The 25,125-nt window shown below is 44.8% G+C and overlaps 3 protein-coding genes across 3 annotated transcripts in view; 1 reads left to right on the plus strand and 2 right to left on the minus strand.

Moving 5' to 3' along the window:
• LOC309364859 (zinc finger protein RFP-like) overlaps positions 1 to 25,125 on the minus strand; it is a 260,032-nt gene that overhangs the window by 214,963 nt on the left and 19,944 nt on the right. The window lies entirely within an intron of this gene.
• On the plus strand, positions 11,887 to 12,947 carry LOC309365058 (olfactory receptor 2G3-like; the record flags this gene model as incomplete). The annotated part of the gene is made up of 1 exon (XM_081903187.1): positions 11,887 to 12,947. One exon carries the CDS (start codon positions 11,887 to 11,889, stop codon positions 12,832 to 12,834), a length of 948 nt encoding a protein of 315 aa, XP_081759313.1. The 3' UTR covers positions 12,835 to 12,947.
• LOC309363205 (olfactory receptor 2G3-like) lies at positions 19,461 to 24,797 on the minus strand (the record flags this gene model as incomplete). Its single annotated transcript, XM_081899311.1, has 2 exons — positions 24,557 to 24,797; positions 19,461 to 20,426 (listed from the first exon to the last, which is right to left on the minus strand). The coding sequence occupies exons 1-2, from the start codon at positions 24,635 to 24,637 to the stop codon at positions 19,461 to 19,463; spliced, it is 1,047 nt and encodes a 348-aa protein (XP_081755437.1). The 5' UTR covers positions 24,638 to 24,797.

The raw sequence follows: 25,125 nt of genomic DNA on the forward strand, positions 1-25,125 counted from the left end.
TGCACCAGGGAAGGGATGGAAAAGAGAACACTACTTAACTCCTTAGGGAGCAAAAGTCTTTGAATTAACTAGCTATGCAGAACCTTTCAAAGTTGTTAGGAGAAATTTATTTCATTGCATATGGATATTTCTGGGTATTCCAATTAGCTGTTAGGAGACCTCATGTGGTGTCACATTTAGAGAACTGGATTTAGTTCGAAGGGAGATCAAACTATGGGCATGGAGCCCATAGGCTGGTGACTACTCTGCCTATTTGGTAATCCGGCACTGAGGACTGTGGACCCTCTGCTTTTCAAATGGACCCTTACTTTAAAATTTTTAATATCACTATGGCAGCCTTTGTTGTGTGAATGGTGCCATGGATCCCTGAGGTCCAAGGTCCACCGATCAGGAGCAATGATTTACAGCATTTTCACCTCACCTTTCTATAAAAATAATGCCATTATTACATTACAATGTTACAACACTGAAATATTCCAAACACCAATAAAACATCTGTAAAATAATCATTAAAAACAATTGAACAGAAGCAACACTGCAAGTCACCATAGAATGAAGGACAATTCATTCTTATTAGAGTTGGCAGCCATTCTGTCCCAAATTTGAATCTTTCATTATTAGGCAGAGTGTTGACCATAGAGATGAACGTGTTGACAAGAATGTTATTTCTGTTTCAATCAATTTGAATGATCGGCAGGACGGATTGTTTTTGGGCATCACGAAAAGATATTTTTAAACATATTTAGCAAGGGGAAAAACCGAGGATAAAATATAAAAATTAATAGATGCAAAAGAAAGAGGAGGTTTTCCCCAGCTGGATCTGAGATTATATTATGAAGCATCCTGTCTTTGTTGGTTGAAGGAATGGATAACATTAGAGAATTCACATATTTTAAGACTTAGAAATCATGATAATATTTTTGGCTGGCACACTTGTTTATGGTACAAAAAGGTGAATGTTCATAAAGGATTTACAAACCATATAATTAGGAAAAAATTGTATAGAGTGCAGGATAGTTACAAGAATTTACTAGAAGTAAAAACACCATTATGGCTTTCACAGCTGGAAGCTATAGCAGTAAAGAAAAAGGACATGACAGAAGGGTGGACAACTTATAGAAATTTATAAAAACAAGAGGGAGGAGAGTATAAATTAAAAGAATTTAGGGAATTATCTGGGAAATTAACAACATGGTTATAATATCATCATTTGAATGAAGTGTTTAATAAAGTTTGGATATGAGGCTTTGGGGAACAAATATCACAACTGGCGAGAGACCTGCTGGAATGTAATATAAACGTGTTGTCTAAAATGTATAAAATATTATTGGAATGGGAGACAAAGGATGAGCAAATAAAATCTTCAATGATACCCTGGGCAATAGATATCAGTCGTAATATAGATATGAAAGCATGGGAACGATTGTGGAATTTGAATGTAAAATCTACAGCGTGTTATGGTTTAAGAGAAAATTATATGAAAATGATATATCGTTGGTATCTAACACAAAGAAAATTGGCTAAATCTAAATCTAAATCAAACAAATGTTGGAAACATAAAGAGAAAGAAGGTTCTTTTTATCATATGTGGTGGTCTTGTAGTAAGGTTAAAGCTTACTGGAAAATGATATATAATGAATTGAAAATGATGTTCAAAATAACATTTATAAAAAAATTATTATAAAAAATTCTTTTGGGAATTATAGGGACACAACTACCAAAATTGTATATAAATTAATTTATGTATGCTACTACAGCAGCAAGAATGTTACTTGCGCCAAAATGGAAAGAAGTAGAAGTCCCAGTAAAGGAAGAGTAGACCCAAAAACTTATGAAATATGCAGAAATGGCAAAACTTACTGGAAAAATAAGAAATCAAGATAACAAACTCTTTATAAAAGAATGGAAATGGTTTATTGAATAATTACAGACAAATTGTGAACAGATAAAAACATTAGCAGGATTACTGTAATAATCTGCAGTTTTATAATACTATATATTCACAGTAGATAATTAAATTAGCAAATTAAATGAATTTGAATATGCAGAAATGAAAAAAATTAAAGAACCGCAGAAAGAGGGGGAAGGAAGTCAAATTTTGAAATGTTAAATGGATTGTAAAATTAATGAAATGTATCAATTTGAAAAGTATAAATAAAAAACCTTTATTAAAAAATTTGGCAGCCATTTGACTCAAGTTGTTGATTTCCTCATTATTCTGCCAAGAGCTTTGTGCATGTCTTTTGTTAAGTTGTGGGTGAACATATCAGACGACACAGCGATTCTTCAAGCAGCTCTTGTTTATTCACAGGCCAGAACAGAACTGGGCTGAAGGGTTCAGCCAACCTGCTTATATAGAGCCCAACTACAAAGCAACAGTAACAACTTTCTGTAACTATCCAATCACTGAACGTCACTTTCAATTCCTTATTTGCATCTGCGGACCTGAGTGAAAACTATCCACAGTATCCCCCTGCTGGCCCAGGGCAAGAACTTCAGCACATAACATCTTTGTTCCTCAGAGTATAGATCAGTGGATTGAGCGTAGTGGTACCAAATGTATAAAAGAGCGACATCATGTTGCCATGCTCCCTGGAGTAGTTGGATGGAGGCTGGACATAACTGCAAATGGCTGACCCGTAAAAGAGTGACACCACAATCAAGTGGGAAGCACAGGTGCTGAAGGCCTTCTGCCTGCCTTTGGCTGAGCGGATCCTCAACACAGTTATGTAGCTGTAAGAGGTTATAATGACACTCAGTGGTAACAGAAGATAAACCACACTGGAAGAAAGGAGCTCAGCCTCACTGAGCGTGGTGTCAACACAGGCCAATTTGATTAAGGCTGGTGCCTCACAGAAAAAGTGTCTATTTGGTTATGTCCACACCGTGGAAGCTGAACAGTCAACACTGTCTGCACTAGTGAATTACTGAAGCCACAAAACCAGGCAAAGGCAGCCATTTTGAAACATACAGAGCGGCTCATAATGGTGGTGTAGCGCAGCGGATGGCAGCATATCGGTCATAGGCAATGACAGGCAAAAGAACACATTCTGTGGAGCCCAGAGCAAAGGAGAAGTACAACTCAGCCACATAGCCACCATAGGAGATGGACTTGTTTTTCTTCCAGAAGTTCACCAGCAGTAGCTGTCTTATTACAAAAGAATTTCAGAAATAGACTGGAAAGAGAAGTTGAATTGCAACTTATTACCAAACTTAAAACCATGGAGAGACCTGGTCTGAATAGAGACATTGGATTCTTATCTCATTATACATGACAAAGCTATTTTTAGTCATCTCACCCCTTGCTTTTTCCTGTAAGACCATTGCAGTAGTTAACAGTCGTCAACAGGTTTACCACACCTATCAGCCAATCACCCATTCCCACCACCCTTCTGAGTAATACCCATCCTCACCCTCTACTATATATGAGGGTCTGGTGACTTCTGTTTCAGTATATCTGAAGAAGTGTGCATGCACATGAAAGCTCGTACCAATAACTGACTTAGTTGGTCTCTAAGGTGCTACTGGAAGGAATTATTTTTATTTTGTTTCAATGAAGGAAAGGTTAATTAAGCCTTGGGAGGAGGGAGGAAGCAACAGTCCTTGTTATACACCCACTGCCTACACGCTCCTCTTCTGTTATGTACTGAGCTGAATCCTAGAAGAATAGGATCCAAAATGCAGCAGTCAGATTGGTCCACAGGAGCAATTCCAGGTGGAAGTGAATCAGCGACCTGATTGGCCTGCAGGGGCAGCCAATCAGGCTCCTGGATGAAGTGAATCCGCAACCTGATTGGCCAACAGGAGTAGCCCAGAATTAGCCAATCACGTAGGGCCCATTGTGTAAATAATGTATATATAGCTAGACGTTTTGGGGAAAGTTTCATTCATTGCTACTACTATGAGATGAATAAAGAGCATGAAATTCACACTCGACTCCGAGTATATTTCATCTTCCTTATAGATTTAAAGCTTCTGCCGCTGTTGCGATATAGCTAGCACAAGGGAAAGGGAAAAGAACCCCTGTTTTGTCCCACATGAGAGTAAAGGCTGGGAGGTAGGGGAGGCAAAAGGTGGCGGACGCCAAAAGGCTGGGTAACCAAACGCCAAACAAAAGTAAAAATAAAATAGGGGGGGGAGTAAAGCGTAGAAATGTAACTCAGGAGGAAGGAAAATGCAGCGGTAAATGGGGGTGGGAGGAGGGGGAGGATCCAGGGAGGGAGGAAAGCAAAGCGCTCTATGAGGTAAAGCACCCAGCTCTCACATGCCCTTCTCTCAGCAAAGTTTAAGGGGGCAGGGATCGGAATTAAGCAAAGCCTGCAGGCACAGCCAATCAGGCTTCTGGAGGAGGTGAATCCGCAACCTGATTGGCCTACAGAAGCAGCCCGGAATTAGCCAATCAGGCAGGGCCCATTGTGTAAATAATGTAGCTAGACATTTTGGGGAAAGTTTCATTCATTGCTACTACTATGAGCTAAATAAAGAGCATGAAATTCCCACATGACTCCGAGTATATTTCACACACCATACATTTAAACCACTATAATACCACAGTGGATGGCACTGTGGTCTATACAACAGAGCCTACGGCTTACAGATCAGAAGGTTGGTGGTTCAAATCCCCACAACAGGGTGAGCTCCCGTTGCTCGGTCCCTGCTCCTGCCAACCTAGCAGATCGAAAGCCCGTCAAAGTGCAAGTAGATAAATGGGTACTGCTCTGGCGGGAAGGTAAACGGTGTTTCTGTGCCCTGCTGTGGTTCGCCAGAAGTGGCTTAGTTATGCTGGCCACATGACCTGGAAGCTGGATGCCGGCTCTCTTGGCCAATAAAGCCTGATGAGCGTCAACCCCAGAGTCGTCCATGACTGGACCTAACAGTCAGGGGTCCCTTTACCTTTAATACCACTTTAAACAGCCCTGGCTTCCCCAAAGAATGCTGGGCACTGTAGCTTAAGTAGGGTTGCCATATTTCAACACCCCCCCTTTTTTGCCAAATCTTTAAAAAATGAAAATCGCCAAAATCTACACTACCGACATGGGCTGCCGCACATCCAGATTTTCCCAGTCATTTCAGTGATTTTCCGCCCCGATGCTGTTTACAAGTACTGAATACTGACTGTGTCCAGGAAATTTCGGACGTATGGCAACCCTACGTTTATGGTGCTAAAAGTTATTAGAAGACCCCTGTTCTCCTCAAAGAGCTACAGTTTCCTACAGAATCAGACAGGATTTTAAAAAATTAGTAATCTACTGTATAGACCACAGGAGCAAATCAGATCCACTTTCCCCTTCCTAAAAGCAGCAGCTCAAAGCACCTTATGAACTATGAAAACAAGCATTACAAATAACAGAAAACATTATTATTATTATTATTATTATTATTATTATTATTATTATTATTATTATTATATTTATTTATTTTATTTCTACCCCACCCATCTGGCTGGATTGCCACCAATAGTCGCCAAACCAAAAAGCAGCATCAAGGAAGAAGAACATAAAGGGTCCAAACGAAGAATCAATAAACTAACAGTTAATAACTTTGCTGAGCTTGCAACACAAGTTCCACAACTTGGGCACAATTATAGCAGTTTGAAGTACTTCTGTGAATGACGAAAGAACTCTGACGAAAGTCGCCTTCCCTGAGGATGTCATGCGAGTGGCAGCTGGCCTTTGGGACTGCATGTCTTAATGGGGAGCCTGCCTTTAATTGTTCGGCTTGAAGTTTGATTCCCTGAGGCTCCGTGATGTGCAGGAACCTTCCTTGCATTGTCCATTAGATTCCGGAGACGCAGCAACAACAGCCCCTTCTTCAGTAAGATCCCCATAAAGCCAGCTCCCGTCCCCTCCCATGCCCTGCAAGAAGTAGGCTTAAGCTGTGGGTGGTCTCTAGGTACATGTAGTTGGGGTGCAATTCTCAGCCTGAATAGCAATGATGCTGGGGTGGAGTAGACAAGTTGTGGGGAGAGGGAAGATCCAGCTTCTCCCTTTTATTTAATCTTTGAGGCTCTACAGCTATCTTTCGAACCTTTCTGATAGTCTATATTCGTATCTGTTTGCATTCTCCTGATCTTTCTCTCTCCCTTTCCCACCCACAAACACACACACAAAGAATGGACGCTTCCTCCCATCTAACTTCTAACTGCATTCAACTCCTTTCTCTCACCTCTTTTTTCTGTCACAAGTAAACACATCGAGATTTAATTCATTATAGTCTATAATCCTTGGAACATAGCATTTCCTTTCTTCACATTCCACATCTATCATCTATCTGTCTGTCTGTCTGCCCACCTGCCTCTTTGTACCTCTCCACACCTGTCTGCTTCTCTTTGCTTGACTTTCTCCTTCCATGCTGCCAGCTTCTCCCTCAAGCCAATTTCTGCCACAGCCTGTGCTCTCTGGCCATAGCTTCCGAACCATAAAAGCATCTGTTGATGGGAGCGAAGCCCCGAGACATGCTGACTGCCCTAGTTTCCTACAAGTAGCAAGACAAATACGGATTCATCCCTGGAATAGAAGCAAAAATTGTATCCTTAGTCCTCACACGAGAAAAGAACTGGAAGAAGGGAAGGCGATTGTTACGAAGACAGAAGTGAGGTTAGGAAGGGGCTGACCCAGCAAAAGAACAATAACTTTGTACTAGAGTACCGATATACGTGAGATGAAAAGGAGTGCTGAGATTAAGTGGCGTTTAGTTTATGTCTTTCGATCTATGGGAAGCAGCCTTTTCCTTCATGCAGAGGTGAGTACTGTAATTTGCTTTATTTACTCCTGCCGGAGGTTTCTAGTCCTTGTAGTTTTGCAAAATTTTGTGGCAACAGGCCTTTGCAGCTGCCTCCCCAGAAACACTCTTTAATGCATATTTGTTCTGATTTGCCCTCATGGTGCTCTCTGAGCGGTCACACCCAACCCCACTTTTAATACAGTTTGCGCCTGCAGAAGCTTTTGGATAGTCATACTCTTTCATTTCCAAGCTGTGCACAACCTGTAACATGCTGCTGAAACCCTGTAACTTTTTATACCACAGCTTTTCCAGATTATTTTTGTCCTGCTGCATCTGTACAGCAATAACAAGCTAGCGTTGGGGAAGCGTCGCAGAACTGAGGGCTCGTCGACACTTCCGCTTGTACATTGCCTAGAAAGAGCAGTTTTCCCCAGGGGAAAGCAGGGGAGCAAGAGGAAGTGTGGACAAGCCCCAAAGCAGGATAAATCCATTACTAATTCACTGTTGGGGGGACGCAGGTGGCGCTGTGGGTGAAACTACAGAGCCTAGGGCTTGCCAATCAGAAGGTCGGCGGTTCGAATCCCAGCAATGGGGTGAGCTCCCGTTGCTCGGTCCCTGCTTCTGCCAACCTAGCAGTTCGGAAGCACGTCAAAGTGCAAGTAGATAAATAGGTACCACTCTGGCGGTAAGGTAAACGGTGTTTCTGTGCGCTGCTCTGGTTTTGCCAGAGTGGCTTAGTCATGCTGGCCACATGACCCAGAAGTTGTACGCCGGCTCCCTCGGCCAATAAAGCGAGATGAGTGCCGCAACCCCAGAGTCAGTCACGACTGGACCTAATGGTCAGGGGTCCCTTTAATTCACTGTTACTGTGTCAATAACATGTTGCAGAAGACACATGCAATAACACACCCATCTAGAAGTGTCCTCTGTTGGTTTTTCTTTCTGAGCTCCCCCACCCCACAACTTCCTTATACATTCCTTCTTTGAAGTTGCTCTCTTCCTTGACTGTATTGTTTCCATTTGTCTTTTTCTGCACCTCTTTCACTTCTACAGAACTGTGGGAGAGTCGGAAACCAGAGCAAAACACAGTTTTCAGTATTTATTATTATTGTTGAATTTGTATACTGCCCTTCATCCAAAGATCCCGGGGCAGTTCACAAAATAAGAACACGTAGAATGAGAATACAAAATACCAGTACATAATAAACCAAAGACAAACCAATAACACCCACGAAAGAAACACATTTAAAAAGCCATAACAAAACCCAAATAAGCCCATAGGAAGTCCATGGGTTGAAAACTTGGCCTATTAATCCATGTCATATTAAATCACTTTGAGATGTTTTATAGGAAGTGATTCACTAATTAAATCATCATTATCCCCATGCTCCTTTATTTTCAGTCCCTTTCCTAATAATTACTGGCACTGAATTGTTTTGTCTCTCTCTTTTTATTCATTACAGCACACTGCTATAATAAGTGGGCTTTCTGATATGGCCCCAGGATGTATTGGGAAAACCTTGGGAGCCCACAGCCCCATTCAGACAGCGTTAGCATGTTTGTGAAATTCAGACCTCTTTGCCCTGGTTTGCATCACTTTAGCCTTAGCCTGAATTTCACTTGCTCTGCTGTTGCCTGTTTAGACAATTTTGGTTTTGGAGCTCTTCAGAATCTGAGATTTTACAATAATGAATAGTTTACTGTCATTATTAGAAAACCTGACTAGTTCAAGTTACACCCTTGACTTGCCTATGAATCATTTAAGTAAAACCAGTGTCACACACACACACACATTCTATTTTACATTTTAGAATATCCATTTAAACAATTTTAAAATGTCAATGACTTCCCTTCTTCTCTTCCCATGGTTTATTTTACATAACATAAATTCCTGAATATTTTACATAAACTAAACCATTCGTTATTCCATTACTACATCCATCAAAACTTATTTACACTGTTGAATTTATCTTAATACAGCCAACATTTTCAAGTGTACACAATTTTCACCCATATATTCAAAAAACATTTTCTGATCTTCTTTAAACGTATGTTCCTCTTGTTCTCTTATTCTATATGTTAAGTCCACAGTTTCAATGCAGAACTTGAGGGGGGAAACCAAACCCCACAGCTTTCTTGCCCCCATAAATTGTCAAATTGTGTTGCAGGCAACTAGGTTCTACTCAGAGTAGAGCCACTGAAATTTATCAATGGGTCTACTTTGAGCTGCCTGAAGCCTCCAGAGCGCAGCGGTAACTCCCGCTGCGCTCTGGAGGTGCTGGGTGAATGCACTTTAAATGCACCTTGTTTTAGAGGGGGAGAACACGAAAAAAAATTATTTCCTGTTCTCCCCCTCCTATGGTCCTGTGCGTCCTATAGAACGAAAAATACAGTATTCAATAAACATTTTCCAATCTTCTTTAAACGTATGTGAGGGGAAAAACAAAACCCCACAGCTTTCTTGCCCCCATAAACAGTCAAATTGGGTTGCAGACAACTAAGTTCTACTCAGACAGAGCCACTGAAATTCACCAGTGGGTCTACTTTGAGTAGGACTAGCCATACAGACAGTTGTCTCCCCTTGATCTCTTGGTGTGTTTTTTTTTTAACCAGTAATATAATCCATAAGAACAGAGGATCTCAAACTGTGGTGTGCGGATCACCAGTGATCCGCAAGCTTCATTCAGGTGCTCTGTGGAGTTGTTTGTATTAAATATGAATATTGCATAAATATAAATGAATATGAATATGGTATATGGATATACAAATAGATATTGTATATGGATAATTGTATTTTTATTCTATGGAATGCAATTTGTAGCACAACAAAATTGAACGCCAGAAATTAAAACAGTGAAAATGCAATTAAAAATCACACGGCATCTACCACAGCACTTTACAATTGTTACAATAGGCAGAAACATAATTAAGGGTCCACCCATACCTTGGCTTAATGTGGAATGTGAACTGCTTGTGCCTCCTTCATTCCCCTACGTCCATGCATTGTTCCCCAACTGTTGCTGTCCCACACTTTATCCTCCCTAAATCAATGCAGCTCCCGTACTTGAATTTTCAAAGCATAGGCTTTTGAGGACGGGAAAATGTTGGACAGCAGCAGTTGGAGGTGAATGCTCTCAGCAGAGCATGAGACTCAATCTCAGGGTTGTGGGTACATTTATTAAAGATCACAATATAAGGATCACTGCATGTGGTCCCTTTCATGTACCCTCCAGCATTTCTCCAGTGAAAATAGAGGTGTCGTATTCAACAACAACAACAACAACAGTTTTACTATTTATATCCTGGTCATCTGATTGGGTTGAGCAAGCCACTTCTAACATATATAAAAACATAATAAAAAATTAAATATTTAAAAAACTTCCCCATATAGGACTGCCTTCAGCTGTCTTCTAAAGGATGACACAATTGCTGCTGAGCACCCTCTCCCACTTTGTCATTCTCGCTTGGATCCCTAGTATACTCTAGAAGAGAGTGGTCCAACACGTGGCCCTCAAGGCCTTTTTTGGCGGCCCTCAGCACCGTATGCTGCCCACCACCTGCAGCCCTCGCCTTCCCAAAGCTGGATAAGTGAGTTGCTGGGCTTTGCTAAGGAGGAGTGAGGGGTCTGACAGGGTCTTAGGGTCCCCCTGCCTCCTTCCCAAAGCCAAGTTAGTGCTTTTCCAGCTTTAGGAAGAAGGTGGGAAGGTTCTAGGATGCCGTCGGAGCATCGTGCCTCCTTCCCAAAGCCCAGCCCTCGCTTCTCTGGCTTTGGGAAAGCAGCATGAGGGACCCCCTCAAATCTTGGCCTCGCTCCCCTGCTGGTTTCTTCAGCTTGTAAACCGCCTTGTGCATAGCAATATAGAAAGGTGGCAGGCAAATTAAAAGTGAAATGGGAATGAAATGAAATCTAGTCCAAGCCCCTGCAATGCTGGAATATGCAGCTGTCCCACATGGGGATCAAACCCACAACCTTGGCATGTTCAGCACCACACTCTAACCTTTTTTGGCAATCACTCGTAGCCAAGTAAGAGTGTCTTCCACAAAAACAGTCTTAACAGTGAGTCTGTAAGTGATATTGGAAGCCAATTCCTAGATCCACACGTCCTTCAACAGTGGAGACATAGGTTTCCGGGCGGGAGTTGATCATGGTGAAGGTTTGCCAAGCATGCCTTCCTCTTAGCCCTGAGTTCATGCTTCTTCAAAGTCCACGGCACTTTTGGTAAGGGCTGTTCTCCAACTGGAGCATTCGCAGGCCAGTGTTTCCCAGTTGTCAGTGTTTATACTACATTTTTTTAGATTTGCCTTGAGAAACTCTTTAAACCTCTTTTGTTGACCACCAGCATTACGCTTTCCATTTTTAAGTTCAGAATAGAGTAGTTGCTTTAGAAGACAATAATCAGGCATCCGTACAACGAAGTTGATGTTGAAGAATCATTGCTTCAACACTGGTGATCTTTGCTTCATCCAGTACACTGATATTAGTTTGCCTGTCTTCCTAAGTGATGTGTAAGATTTTTCAGAGAATCTTTTGAGAAGCTGGAGATGGCATTTGTAAGTGGTCCATGTTTCACAAGCATACAGTAAGGTTGGTAGTACAATAGCTTTGTAAACAAAGTTACAGATAGGTAGCCATGTTGGTCTGCCATAGTCAAAACAAAAAATTTTTTTCCTTCCAGTAGCACCTTAAAGACCAACTAAGTTAGTTCTTGGTATGAGCTTTCGTGTGCATGCACACTTCTTCAGATACACACAAACTGAGTCATCAAGCCTACCTAGAGGCACTGAAGGCTGCCTCCATTGCATCCCCATTGTGCTGTCCAGCACAGCTTTTCTGGGTATGGAGATGACAGCAGCCCGCTAACTATAACTTGGACCAAAGCTTTAGAGGCCAGAGCTCAAGTGCCAGTCCAAGTATGGAAGTCCTATGAGAGGTGGTGGACCCTCCTTCCTTGGTGGTTCTTAAGCAGAGGGTGGATGGCCATCTGTTGTGGATGCTTTAGTTGAGATTCCTGCAGTGCAGGGAGTAGGATTAAATGATCCTCAGGGTCCCATCCAACTCTACAGCTCTATGATTCTTGGAGAAAGCACAATCTCTCAGCCAAATAACTATTGCTTCCATTTGCTGGTTATCTGTGATACATTAAGGTCTCCTTGATCTTACAGATGATGTACAGGGAAGCATCATGGGAAGAAGGCAACCAAAGCTACCAAGGAGAATTCATCTTACTGGGAGTGGCTGACCGCCCACGCTTGGAGATGCTGCTCTTTGCCATTATTCTGATCTGCTACCTGATGACCCTGCTGGGAAACACAACCATCATTGTGGTGTCACGACTGGACCCCCATCTCCACACCCCCATGTATTTCTTCCTCTGCAACCTCTCCATCCTTGACCTCTGTTACACTACCAGCCTCGGACCCCGGATGCTGGTGAGCTTCTGGAGGAAAAACAAGTCCATCTCCTATGGCGGCTGTGTGGCTGAGTTGTACATCTCTCTTGCTTTGGGCTCCACAGAATGTGTCCTTTTGGCTTTTATGGCGTATGACCGATACGCTGCAGTCTGCCATCCACTGCGCTACACTACCATTATGAACCATTCTGTATGTTTCACAATGGCTGCCATCTCCTGGGTTAGTGGCTTCAGCAATTCACTAGTGCAGACCGTGTTGACATTTAGGATTCCACGATGCGGAGAGAACCGAATAGACCATTTTTTCTGTGAGGTGCCTGCCTTTATCAAATTGGCCTGTGGGGACACCTCACTCAATGAGGCTGTCCTCTTTTTTGCCAGTGTAGCCATCCTTCTGTTACCAGTGGGTCTGATCACCATCTCTTATGCCTACATTGTGGCAGCTGTGTTACGGATCCGCTCAACCGAAGGCAGGCAGAAGGCCTTCAACACCTGTGCTTCCCACTTGATCGTGGTGTCACTCTTTTACGGGTCAGCCATTTTCAGTTACCTCCAGCCCCGATCCGGCTACTCCCGTGACCAAGAAAAGATGGTCTCCCTTTTTTATACATTTGTCACCACCATGCTAAATCCACTAATCTACACCCTGAGGAACAAAGAGGTACACAAAGCTCTTGGAAGGGTATTGAAGAGGAATTAATCCCAATAGCTCCTAACTTTATTCAGCAGTTCAGTCTTATCTTTTAATAATAATAAAATCTCTCATTAATCATCTGTATGATTCCCCTTCCTGTGGGAATCTGTCGCTTTTCTAGGTCCTATATTAATGAATGTTTCTTTTGTGAATGTTTTATTGCTGTTATGATTTCTGCAATCTTATGGTACTGTAATATTGTTTTAATGAAATTGTTATAGAAAGGTGGGGTGGAGATGTTGAAAATAAATAAATCTTTCTTTCTTTCTGTTCTGGCCCTTGCTTCTTGACAGAGTACTCAAATTCAGGTTTCTGTTTCTACCAAAATATTTTATTTACAGATTACTATGATACATAGGCACCACAGCAGGCAGGAGATGGTAGTGCTGGCTGGTAGAGATGCCTCTTCCTCTTTCAGTAAGAATACCATAAAACCAAGTATTTCTCCCAGCCCCCGCTCTTAAGAAGTAGGCTTAAGCTGTGGGACGTCTCTAGGTACATGTAGTTGGGATGCAATGCTGAATCAGAATAGCAAAGATGCTGGGGTGAAATAGACCAGTGTTTCCCAACCTTTTTTGGGCAAAGGCACACTTGTTTGATGAAAAAAATATCGAGGCACACCACCATTACAGCCCCGTGACGTCAGCGCGCAGCGTCACTTGAGCTCCTTCTCCTGCTCGTTCAGGGCCGCAGTGGCGTAGCGTGGGTTGTCAGCACCCGGGGCAATGCAAGTAATTTGCGCCCCCTAACCCGTGGATTTGCGCCCCCTAACACTAACCCCCAGATGTTGCGCCCGGTGTGGCCGGCCCCCCCTGCACCCCCCACGCTAGGCCACTGATCCATAGCTAAAAGCAGAAGTCGACAAATGTGTCCTGTTTTTTGCTCTTCAAAATATGGCAACCCGAAGACCCCCAGGGACCGTCCAACCAGCCTAGGAAGTGTGCTCTGGTCGCAGGGGAGGAGACACGAGGCATTGCCATCCACACCTGAAATTGAGGAGGAGTTGGAAAGGTCCTTTGGTTTCACACCCAGGACCCATTTTTTCTCTCTTCTTTTGAGAAAGGGGTGGGAAACGGGATTTGGAGGGCGCATGAGTGCGCGTAGCTGAGCTCCAGTTGCTCTGGGCATTTCTGGACGGCGCCGGTAGCATCTCTCCTAACCCCTCCCCACCCCGGTCTCCACCCCCCACCCCGCCCAAAGGCTTCCCCCTACCTGGCCAAAGTTCCACCCGAAGCTGGAGATGCAGTTCGCGCTGCCCACGAAGACGACGCCGAACTCGGAGAGGACGTATTCCTTGCGCTCAGCGCAGCGGCGCAGCTAGCCGCTCAGGGGCCCGGGGCGGCGCGCGCGTCCTGCAGCCAGGGGCGAGTGCCATGGGGGCGAGCCATGGCAAGGCGCGCTGCGTGGAGCCTTGCTGCAGCCTCCCCCTCAGCTGTAGGGAGGCTGAGGCGGTGGGCAGAGGCCAGAGCGGAGCTTGCGGGCAGTTCGCCCGCAGACGCATGGCTCAGGCACGCTGCAGGCGCCGAGTTGTGGCGCCCAGTGCCCCCCGCCTCGCCTAGCTACCAGTGGCATAGGAAGGGGTCTGCGGTGGGTGCGGGGCTGAAAGGACATGCAAGGCTCCATGCTGCTGCCCGGACATGCCGGCCTCCTCCTCGTCCGCTGTCTCACGCTCCTCCCTTTTGCGCGCGCTGCCCCGCCGCCGCCCCATTGGCCGGGTCCTGTCAGCTGATCCTGTGTTATTTCCTGTGTGTGTGTGTGAGGGGAGAATGGAGAGAGAAACCTCGGCACCGCCACCGCGGAGCCGCCCCCGGCTCGACGCGGATCCTCGCCGCCGCCGCCCCGCCTCTCGCCCGCCTCCCTCCCACGGCACACCAGGCAAGATCTCGCGGCACACTAGTGTGCCGCGGAACACCGGTTGGGAAACACTGAAATAGACGAGCTGATCAGGGCAGGAGTTGGGCGGAGAAGAAATGTCCACCTTGTCCCTTTTCTTTAAACTTTGAGGCTAACTGCTGTAGCTGGACCTATCTTCATCTTTCTCCTGCTTCCTTTCTCCTGATCTTACTGCCTGCCCACTGGATCTCTCTCATTGCATTATCTAGTCAGCCTTTCTTCCCAAACACCCCATATCTATCTTGATCTATCTATTCACGTGCCTGCCTCTTTCTACCTCTCCACATCAGTCAGCTTCTCCATGCTTGGATTTCTGTCTATTTTCTGTGAAGCCTCTTCTGCCAAAGCTCTTCACCCCTCGCCTCTGGACGACCAAAGTCTATCCAAGCCAAAACGGAGTCACAGGTGAGAGAGGTTTCTGGGCGCTTTGCCTTTTGTCCTGCGGTTTGTCCTCAGGTTTCCTTCCCTCCTCTCTGCTTCTGCGTTGTTTGCAGCTTTGCTTAATTCCGATCCCGCCCCCCCAAAAAAAAACTTTGCTGAGAGAAGGGCGTGTGAGAGCTGGGTGCTTTACCTCAGAGCGCTTTGCTTTCCTCCCTCCCTGGATCATCCCCCTCCTCCCACCCCCATTTACCGCTGTATTTTCCTTCTTCCTGAGTTAAATTTCTACGCTTTACTCCTCCCCCCCTTATTTTATTTTATTTTTACTTTTGTTTGGCGTTTGGTTACCCAGCCTTTTGGCGTCCGCCACCTTTTGCCTCCCCTACCTCCCAGCCTTTACTCTTGCATGGGACAAAACATGGGTTCTTTTCCCTTTCCCTTGTGCTAGCTGTATCGCAACAGCGGCAGAAGCTTTAAATCTATAAGGAAGATGAAATATACTCGGAGTCGAGTGTGAATTTCCTGCTCTTTATTCAGCTCGTAGTAGCAATGAATGAAACTTTTCCCCAAACGTCTAGCTAATATATACATTATTTACACAATGGGCCCTGCGTGATTGGCTAATTCTGGGCTGCTCCTGTAGGCCAATCAGGTTGCGGATTCACTTCATCCAGGAGCCTGATTGGCTGCTCCTGCAGGCCAATCAGGTCGCTGATTCACTTCCACCATGGAGCTGGATTGGGTGGCTCCTGCGGACCAATCAGACTGCTGCCTTTTGGATCCTATTCAACAGTTGCCTTCCTGTTGCCACCTCACCTGTGTGGTACATAGAAGAACAACATCCTGAGTTGTGTACAGGGCCGTCTTAAGTATATCTGGCGCTGTGGTGCAAAGATTCCCTCCAGTGGCCCCCCCACATTTCCCAGAGTTGTAGACCTTTTTTTAAGGAAAGGCTGCTCCCACCCTCGCGCTACTGCCCTGTGCTGCCCATGCGCGACCAGGCATCAGCTCCTGCGGCCGGATCATGGTGCGGGGCTGGGCAGCCAGGCATGATGGGGGTGGCATGGGAGGCAGGCAGTGGTCTCGTCTGGGCAGGGACAGGCAAAGCGAGCTGGGCATCCAAGTCACCGCAGCAGAGAAGCGCGCTCACTCAGCCCCAGTCTCGCCATCCTTGCTTGGGGTGGGGGGGGAGAGAGAGTGTGACTGGGAGGGGATTGGGCAGGGGAAGGAAATGCGGTTCATGCGAAGGAGTGCAGAGGTGGTGGGGGCAGCGGGAGGAGGCAGGCTCCATGCAAGGTGGTGGAGAAGCAGGTGAAGGAGGGAGGGGCGCTGGGGGCAGCAGTTGCAGCGTGTAACCTCGAGTGCGGGGATCTATCGAGGTAGAGTAGACCGGGGGAGCGGTGGTAGTCATGTTTATTATGCAGAGCTTGGGATGCAAGCACATAGCACGCAGCCGAGGAAGTGGTGTGTCACAGAGCTAGTGGAGAGAGCTCCGGACGGCAGGAAAGCATCTGGAGCCTTCCTGCCTCCGACGGGTGCTGGAGGCATGCAGACACTAAGCCCCTACTCCGCCTCACTTACCTCCTCAATCTCCCCTCCCTGGACTCTCCCCGGACTCTCCACCTAGCGCTGTCTACTGCTTGGCTCCCAGGCTTGCTGCGCCACTACACCCAATGGGAAAGACGTCCCTGGTTGTGTAAACTGGAGAGAGAGAGAGAGATGTTTTGCTCTGTGTGTTGAACTTTGGGGTTCCTCTGGAAAATAAATGGGGTAGCAAGATCTAGTGGGATGTTAGTGCTGTGAGCTCCTCCATCCTGTGCTCAGGTTATGTATATGTGTAAATAAAACCATATATTCTAAAGATACCAGTCTCTGCTAACCTTCAAATGGTGGTCAGGGAGGAAGGAACCACTGGAATCTCTCACCGCTCAAAGACTGTGCATAACATTGCATATATAAGAACATAAGAAGAGTTTTCTGGATCATGGCAACGACCAGTGCAGCATCCTTTTCTCACAGTGGCCATCCAGACAGGTTATTGTTTCTTTGTGATCCCACCTTCAATGCTGTTTATACCTGCAAATATTTGGGGTAGACATGCTGCTTTGTTTCTGTGCATGTCATATTTCAGTGCACGCCATGTAGCTCCTGCTGAAATCTTGTAACTTTTTATTAAACCTTCCAGTTTAATTTCTGTTTTTGTTGTGTGGTGTAGTGGTTAAGAGCGGTGGACTCGTAATCTGGTGAACCGGGTTCGCTTCCCTGCTCCTCCACATGCAGCTGCTGGGTGACCTTGGGCCAGTCACGCTTCTCTGAAGTCTCTCAGCCCCACTCACCTCACAGAATGTTTGTTGTGGGGGAGGAAGGGAAAGGAGAATGTTAGCCGCTTTGAGACTCCTTCGGGTAGTGATAAAGCGGGATATCAAATACAAACTCTTCTCTTCTACCCCTCTAGATGCCAATATTGCAGTATCATTGGGGAAACATTCCAAGACATCAAATGTGTGCAGATGCCCAGGTATAAATCCACCACTAATTTGGAATAATATTTAATCATAACAAATAAATTAAAGAAAGAAGTAAACATCTAGCATTTGGGAAAATCCGAAACTTTTTGGATGGCTAGGAATTCAGTAATAAAGATGAACATAAACAAATCCTATTTACTGATGTCAAATGTACCACTGAAGGTGAGCGAAACTTTACTTCAAAAAATAGGAAGAACTATTCAAATTTTTATGAGCAGGGACCATAAAGAAGGCTGATCGCCGAAGAATTGATGCTTTTGAATTCTGGTGCTGGAGGAGACTCTTGAGAGTCCCATGGACTGCAAGAAGATCAAACCTCTCCATTCTGAAGGAAATCAGCCCTGAGTGCTCACTGGAAGGGCAGATCCTGAAGCTGAGGCTCCAATAATTTGACCACCTCATGAGAAGAGAAGACTCCCTGTAAAAGATCCTGATGTTGGGAAAGATGGAGGGCACAAGGAGGAGGGGACGACAGAGGACGAGATGGTTGGACAGTGTTGTTGAAGCTACCAGCATGAGTTTGACCAAACTGCAGGAGGCAGTGGAAGACAGGAGTGCCTGGAGTGCTCTGGTCCATGGGGTCATGAAGAATCGGACACAACTAAACGACAACAACAAGAAGAAGCCCAGGGTAGCAGCAAAAACACTCAACCAAAAGGGGTTTAGCATTTCCTAATGGAAAACGTTTTTAACCATGCTGCAATGTAAAATATTGGTTTACAAATTCTTTAGTATCAGAAGTGGTACTCTAGAGTATCTAGAGTATCAGAAGCTGGCCTGCCCTCTGCAATTAGAGAAATTCTAGAGTATCTAGAGTATCAGAAGCTGGCCTGCCCTCTGCAATTAGAGAAAACCCACCCCTTGGTGTACTGTGGCGGTGAAAACCTCTTGACAATAATCATAAATGCAATCTCTAAAAATATCTATTCAATATAGAGAAAATTTAGGAGCACATCAAGAACACGAGAGCCCATCTAGTCGTCTCACAGATGCCTGTGGAAAACTAGCAAGTACAAGAGCACTCTATCCTCCTGCAACGTCTAGAAACTGGTATTGACAGAGGATGTAGAAAATAGTCATTGTGACTAGTAGCCAATGATAGCTTTAAAAGGAGAAAAGCATGGAGGACAAGGCTTTATAGGTTGGTGGCCATCACTGCCTCCTGTGGGAGCAAGCGCCAAAATTTATATATGCACTTTGAGGAGAAATAATTTCTTTTATCTTTCGACAGTCAGCTTTGTTTGAGGTCCACAAGTTCTGGCGTGATGGGAGAGAGAGAAAAGGGGGCATGAGCTAGATATGAGATGAATGTCCTGCTGCAGCACTACCATCTCCTGTCTGCTGTGGTGCCTATGTATCATAGCAATCTGTGAATAAAATATTTTGGTAAAACTGTTGTGACTTGGGGTTTGTGATTTCAGCTCTCTTGACATAATATGCTGGAGACAGTTCTCTAATAACACTTCTTTATTAGCGCTGTACCCTCTGGAACCAAAAGGCAGTTACTTTACCCTAATGCAAATACAGACAATAATAATACAGATATAAAATCCTTTGACTCAATACACAACAGAAACAGAAACCTGAATTTGAGTACTCTGTCAAGAAGCAAGGGCCAGAACAGAAAGAAAGATAGATTCATTTATTTTCAACATCTCCACCCCACCTTTCTATAACAATTTCAATAAAACAATATTACAGCATCATAAGATTGCAGTAATCATAACAGCAATAAAACATTCACAAAAGAAACATTCATTAATATACGACCTAGAAAAGCGACAAATTCCCACAGGAAGGGGAATCATACAGATGATTAATGAGAGATTATTATTAAAAGTTAGGAGCTATTGGGATTCTCTTCATTACCCTTCCAAGAGCTTTGTGTACCTCTTTGTTCCTCAGGGTGTAGATTAGTGGATTTAGCATGGTGGTGACAAATGTATAGAAAAGGGAGACCATCTTTTCCTGGTCACGGGAGTAGCCGGATCGGGGCTGGAGGTAACTGAAAATGGCTGACCCGTAAAAGAGTGACACCACGATCAAGTGGGAAGCACAGGTGTTGAAGGCCTTCTGCCTGCCTTTGGCTGAGCGGATCCGTAACACAGCTGCCACAATGTAGGCATAAGAGATGGTGATCAGGCCCACTGGTAACAGAAGGATGGCCACAGTGCCAAAAAAGAGGACAGCCTCATTGAGTGAGGTGTCCCCACAGGCCAATTTCATAAAGGCGGGCACCTCACAGAAAAAATGGTCTATTCGGTTCTCTCCGCATCGTGGAATCCTAAATGTCAACACCGTCTGCACTAGTGAATTGCTGAAGCCACTAACCCAGGAGATGGCAGCCATTGTGAAACATACAGAATGGTTCATAATGGTAGTGTAGCGCAGCGGATGGCAGACTGCAGCATATCGGTCATACGCCATAAAAGCCAAAAGGACACATTCTGTGGAGCCCAAGGCAAGGAAGATGTAGAGCTGGGCCACACAGGCACCATAACTGATGGTCTTGCTTTTCCTCCAGAAGTTCACCAGCATCAGTGGGGCCGCACTAGTGGTGAAGCAAAGGTCAAGGATGGAGAGGTTGCAGAGGAAGAAATACATGGGGGTGTGGAGATGGGGGTCCAGTCGTGACACCACAATGATGGTTGTGTTTCCCAGCAGGGTCATCAGGTAGCAGATCAGGATAATGGCAAAGAGCAGCATCTCCAAGCGTGGGCGGTCAGCCACTCCCAGTAAGATGAATTCTCCTTGGTAGCTTTGGTTGCCTTCTTCCTGTGATGCTTCCCTGTACATCATCTGTAAGATCAAGGAGACCTTAATGAATCACAGACAACCAGCAAATGGAAGCAATAGTTATTTGGCTGGGAGACTGTGCTTTCTCCAAGAATCATAATTTGCCTGCCACTTTTCTATATTGCTATGCACAAGGCGGTTTACAAGCTGAAGAAACCACAAAATAGACAGCAAAGATCGCACACCTAATAACGATCTGATCCAATGCAAAGAAGCCATAATAAAAACGTAACTTTAAAATAAACAACTTACATCAAATAAAGCAATATTCGATAAGTAAACGGCAAACTTAAATATCAGCAAATAATAATTAAATAGTTTGCATTTAACAATTACAGTGGTACCTCTGGTTACAAACTTAATTTGTTCCAGAGGTCCGTTCTTATCCTGAAACCATTCTTAACCTGAGGTACCACTTTAGCTAATGGGCCCTCCCGCTTGTGCTGCGCCGCCGGTGCGCAATTTCTGTTTTCATCCTGAGGTAAAGTTCTTAACCCGAGGTACTATTTCTGGGTTAGTGGGGTCTGTAACCCGAAGTGTTTGTAACCCAAGGTGTTTGTAATCCGAGGTACCACTGTATAATAAAGATTTACTAAACTATAATCAATAAAAATAATGGCAACTCACAATGCATGAAAGACCAGAAAACGACATGAAAGGATCAAATTGAGAAACAAGGACACACAACTTTTAAAATTATTGGCTTTTAATGGATGCCCCTGTGAGTCCTACTCTACAATTCAATGAATCTATGAGCCCTCACTAGTGTTCAATTTCATTCCACAGAGTTTTCCCCCACGCATGTTCGAATCACCTCCCAGCTTGTTTCCTCACCCTTGATTCTAGAGCAGGGCAGTCCAACCTTCCATACCAAGTGGGCTGCAAGAGAATTTCGACACAGAACCCACAAGCTGCACACTGCCTTGCCATGCAGGGCAGGGGGGCGAGGCCAAGATTTGAGAGGGTCCCTCCTGCTGCTTTCCCAAAGCCAGAGAAGCGAGGGCTGGGCTTTGGGAAGGAGGCACGATGCTCCGACGGCGTCCTTGAACCTTCATACCTTCTTCCTAAAGCTGGAAAAGCACTAACTGGGCTTTGGGAAGGAGGCAGGGGGACCCTAAGACCCTGTCAGACCCCCGCTCCTCCTTTGCAAAGCCCAGCAACTCACTTATCCAGCTTTGGGAAGGCGAGGGCTGCAGGTGGTGGGCAGCATACGGTGCTGAGGGCCGCCAAAAAAGGCCTTGAGGGCCACGTGTTGGACCACTCTGCTCTAGAGTATACTAGGGGGCCAAGTGGGAATCACAAAGTGGGAGAGGCGATTGTGTCAACCTTTAGAAGACAGCTGAAGGCAGTCCTATATATGGAAGTTTTTTAAATACAGTATTTAATGTTTTATTATTAAAGATCACTATATATGGAAGTTTTTTAAATGCTTAATGTTTTATTATTTTTTTATATATGTTGGTAGTGGCTTGGTCAACCCAGTCAGATGAGCAGGATATAAATAGTAAAACTGTTGTTGTTGTTGTTGTTGTTGTTGAATAGGACGCCCCTGTTTTCATCGGAGAAATGCTGGAGGGTACATGAAAAGGGACCACATGCAGTGATCTTTATGTTGTGATCTTTAATAAATGTACCCACAACCCTGAGATTGAGTCTCATGCTCCACTGAGAGTATTCTCCTCCAACTACTGCTATTCAACACGTTCCCGTCCTCAAAACTGGATATTGCCAATGCTTTGAAAATTCAAGTACGGGAGGATAAAGTGTGATTTAGGGAGGATAAAGTGTGGGACAGCAACAGTTGGGGAACAATGCATGGACGTAGGGGAATGAAGGAGGCACAAGCAGTTCACATTCCACATTAAGCCAAGGTATGGGTGGACCCTTAATTATGTTTCTTCCTGTTGTAATAATTGTAAAGTGCTGTGGTAGATGCTGTGTGATTTTTAATTGCATTTTCACTGTTTTGATTTCTGGCGTTCTATTTTGTTGTGTTACAAATTGCATTCCATAGAATAAAAATACAATTATCCATATACAATATCTATTTGTATATCCATATACCATATTCATATTCATTTATATTTATGCAAAATTCATATTTAATACGAGCAACCCCACAGAGCACCTGAATGAAGCTTGCGGATCACTGGTGATCCACACACCACAGTTTGAGATTCACTGTTCTTATGGATTATGTTACTGGTTTAAAAAACTCAAGAGATCAAGGGGAGACAACTGTCTGTATTGCTAGTCCTACTCAAAGTAGACCCACTGATGAATTTCAGTGGCTCTATCTGAGTATAACTTAGTTGTCTGCAACCCAATTTGACAGTTTATGGGGGCAAGAAAGCTGTGGGGTTTTGTTTCCCCCCTTACATACGTTTAAAGAAGATTGGAAAATGTTTATTGAATACCGTATTTTTCGTTCTATAGGACGCACCGGACCATAGGAGGGGGAGAACAGAAAAATATTTTTTTTCTTGTTCTCCCCCTCTAAAACAAGGTGCGCTAAGGTGCATTCACCCAAAGCCTCCAGAGTGCAGCGGGAGTTACCGCTGTGCTCTGGAGGCTTCAGGCAGCTACCTTGGAAGCCTGGAGAGCGAGAGGGGTCGGTGCACACTGACCCCTCTCACTCTCCAGGCTTCAGTGAAGGTAACCCAAAGCCTTTGGAGCGTTCCCACTGGGCTCCGGAGCCTTCAGGTTCCTTTTGACCTCCTCTTTGGGGCTGGTGGGGGGGGGGGAATAAAAAGAGAGAGACAAAACAATTCGGTGCCAGTAATTATTGGGAAAGGGACTGAAAATAAAGGAGCGTGGTGATGATTTAACTAGTGAATCACTTCCTATAAAACACCTCAAAGTGATTTGATATGACATGGATTAATATGCCAGGTTTTCAACCCATGGACTTCCTATGGGCTTATTTGGGTTTTATTATGTCTTTTTTAATGTGTTGTTTTTTGTGTGGGTGTTTTTGGTTTATTATGTATTTTGTATTCTCATTCTATGTGTTCTTATTTTGTGAACTGCCCCGGGATCTTTGGATGAAGGGCAGAATTCAACCATAATAATAAATACTGAAAACTGTGTTTTGCTCTGGTTTCCGACTCTCCCACAGTTCTGTAGAACTGAAAGAGGTGCAGAAAAAGACAAATGGAAACAATACAGTCAAGGAAGAGAGCAACTTCAAACAAGGAATGTATAAGGAAGTTGTGGGGTGGGGGAGCTCAGAAAGAAAAAACAACAGAGGACACTTCTAGATGGGTGTGTTATTGCAACATATGTCTTCTGCAACATGTTATTGACACAGTAACAGTGAATTAAAGGGACCCCTGACCATTAGGTCCAGTCGTGACTGACTCTGGGGTTGCGGCACTCATCTCGCTTTATTGGCCGAGGGAGCCAGCGTACAGCTTCCGGGTCATGTGGCCAGCATGACTAAGCCACTTCTGGCGAAACCAGAGCAGCGCACAGAAACGCCGTTTACCTTCCCGCCGGAGTGGTATCTACTTGCACTTTGACGTGCTTCCGAACTGCTAGGTGGGCAGGAGCAGGGACCGAGCAATCGGAGCTCACCCCGTCGCGGGGATTCGAACCGCCGACCTTTTGATTGGCAAGCCCTAGGCTCTGTAGTTTTACCCACAGCGCCACCTGCGCCCCCCCAACAGTGAATTAGTAATGGATTTATCCTGCTTTAGGGCTTGTCCACACTTCCTCTTGCTCCCCTGCTTTCCCCTGGGGAAAACTGCTCTATCTGGTGTCAACGAGCCCTCAGTTCTGTGACGCTTCCCCAACGCTAGCGTGCTATTGCTGTACAGATGCAACAGGACAAAAATAATCTGGAAAAGCTGTGGTATAAAAAGTTACAGGGTTTCAGCAGCATGTTACAGGTTGTGCACTGCTTGGAAATGAAAGAGTATGACTATCCAAAAGCTTCTGCAGGCGCAAACTGTATTAAAAGTGGGGTTGGGTGTGACCGCTCAGAGAGCACCATGAGGGCAAATCAGAACAAATATGCATTAAAGAGTGTTTCTCGGGAGGCAGCTGCAAAGGACTGTTGGCACAAAATTTTGCAAAACCACAAGGACTAGGAACTTCCGGCAGGAGTAAATAAAGCAAATTACAGCACTCACCTCTGCATGAAGGAAAAGGCTGCTTCCCATAGATCGAAAGACATAAACTAAACGCCACTTAATCTCAGCTCTCCTTTTCATCTCACGTATATCGGTACTCTAGTACAAAGTTATTGTTCTTTTGCTGGGTCGGCCCCTTCCTAACCTCACTTCTGTCTTCGTAACAATCGCCTTCCCTTCTTCCAGTTCTTTTCTCGTGTGAGGACTAAGGATACAATTTTTGCTTCTATTCCAGGGATGAATCCGTATTTGTCCTGCTACTTGTAGGAAACTAGAGCAGTCAGCATGTCTCGGGGCTTCGCTCCCATCAACAGATGCTTTTATGGTTCGGAAGCTATGGCCAGAGATCACAGGCTGTGGCAGAAATTGGCTTGAGGGAGAGGCTGGCAGCATGGAAGGAGAAAGTCAAGCAAAGAGAAGCAGACAGGTGTGGAGAGGTACAAAGAGGCAGGTGGGCAGACAGACAGACAGATAGATGATAGATGTGGAATGTGAAGAAAGGAAATGCTATGTTCCAAGGATTATAGACTATAATGAATTAAATCTCGATGTGTTTACTTGTGACAGAA

The sequence above is a fragment of the Podarcis melisellensis genome (assembly GCF_964234715.1).
Source record: "Podarcis melisellensis genome assembly, chromosome: 2".
Classification (NCBI taxonomy): Eukaryota; Metazoa; Chordata; class Lepidosauria; order Squamata; family Lacertidae; genus Podarcis; species Podarcis melisellensis.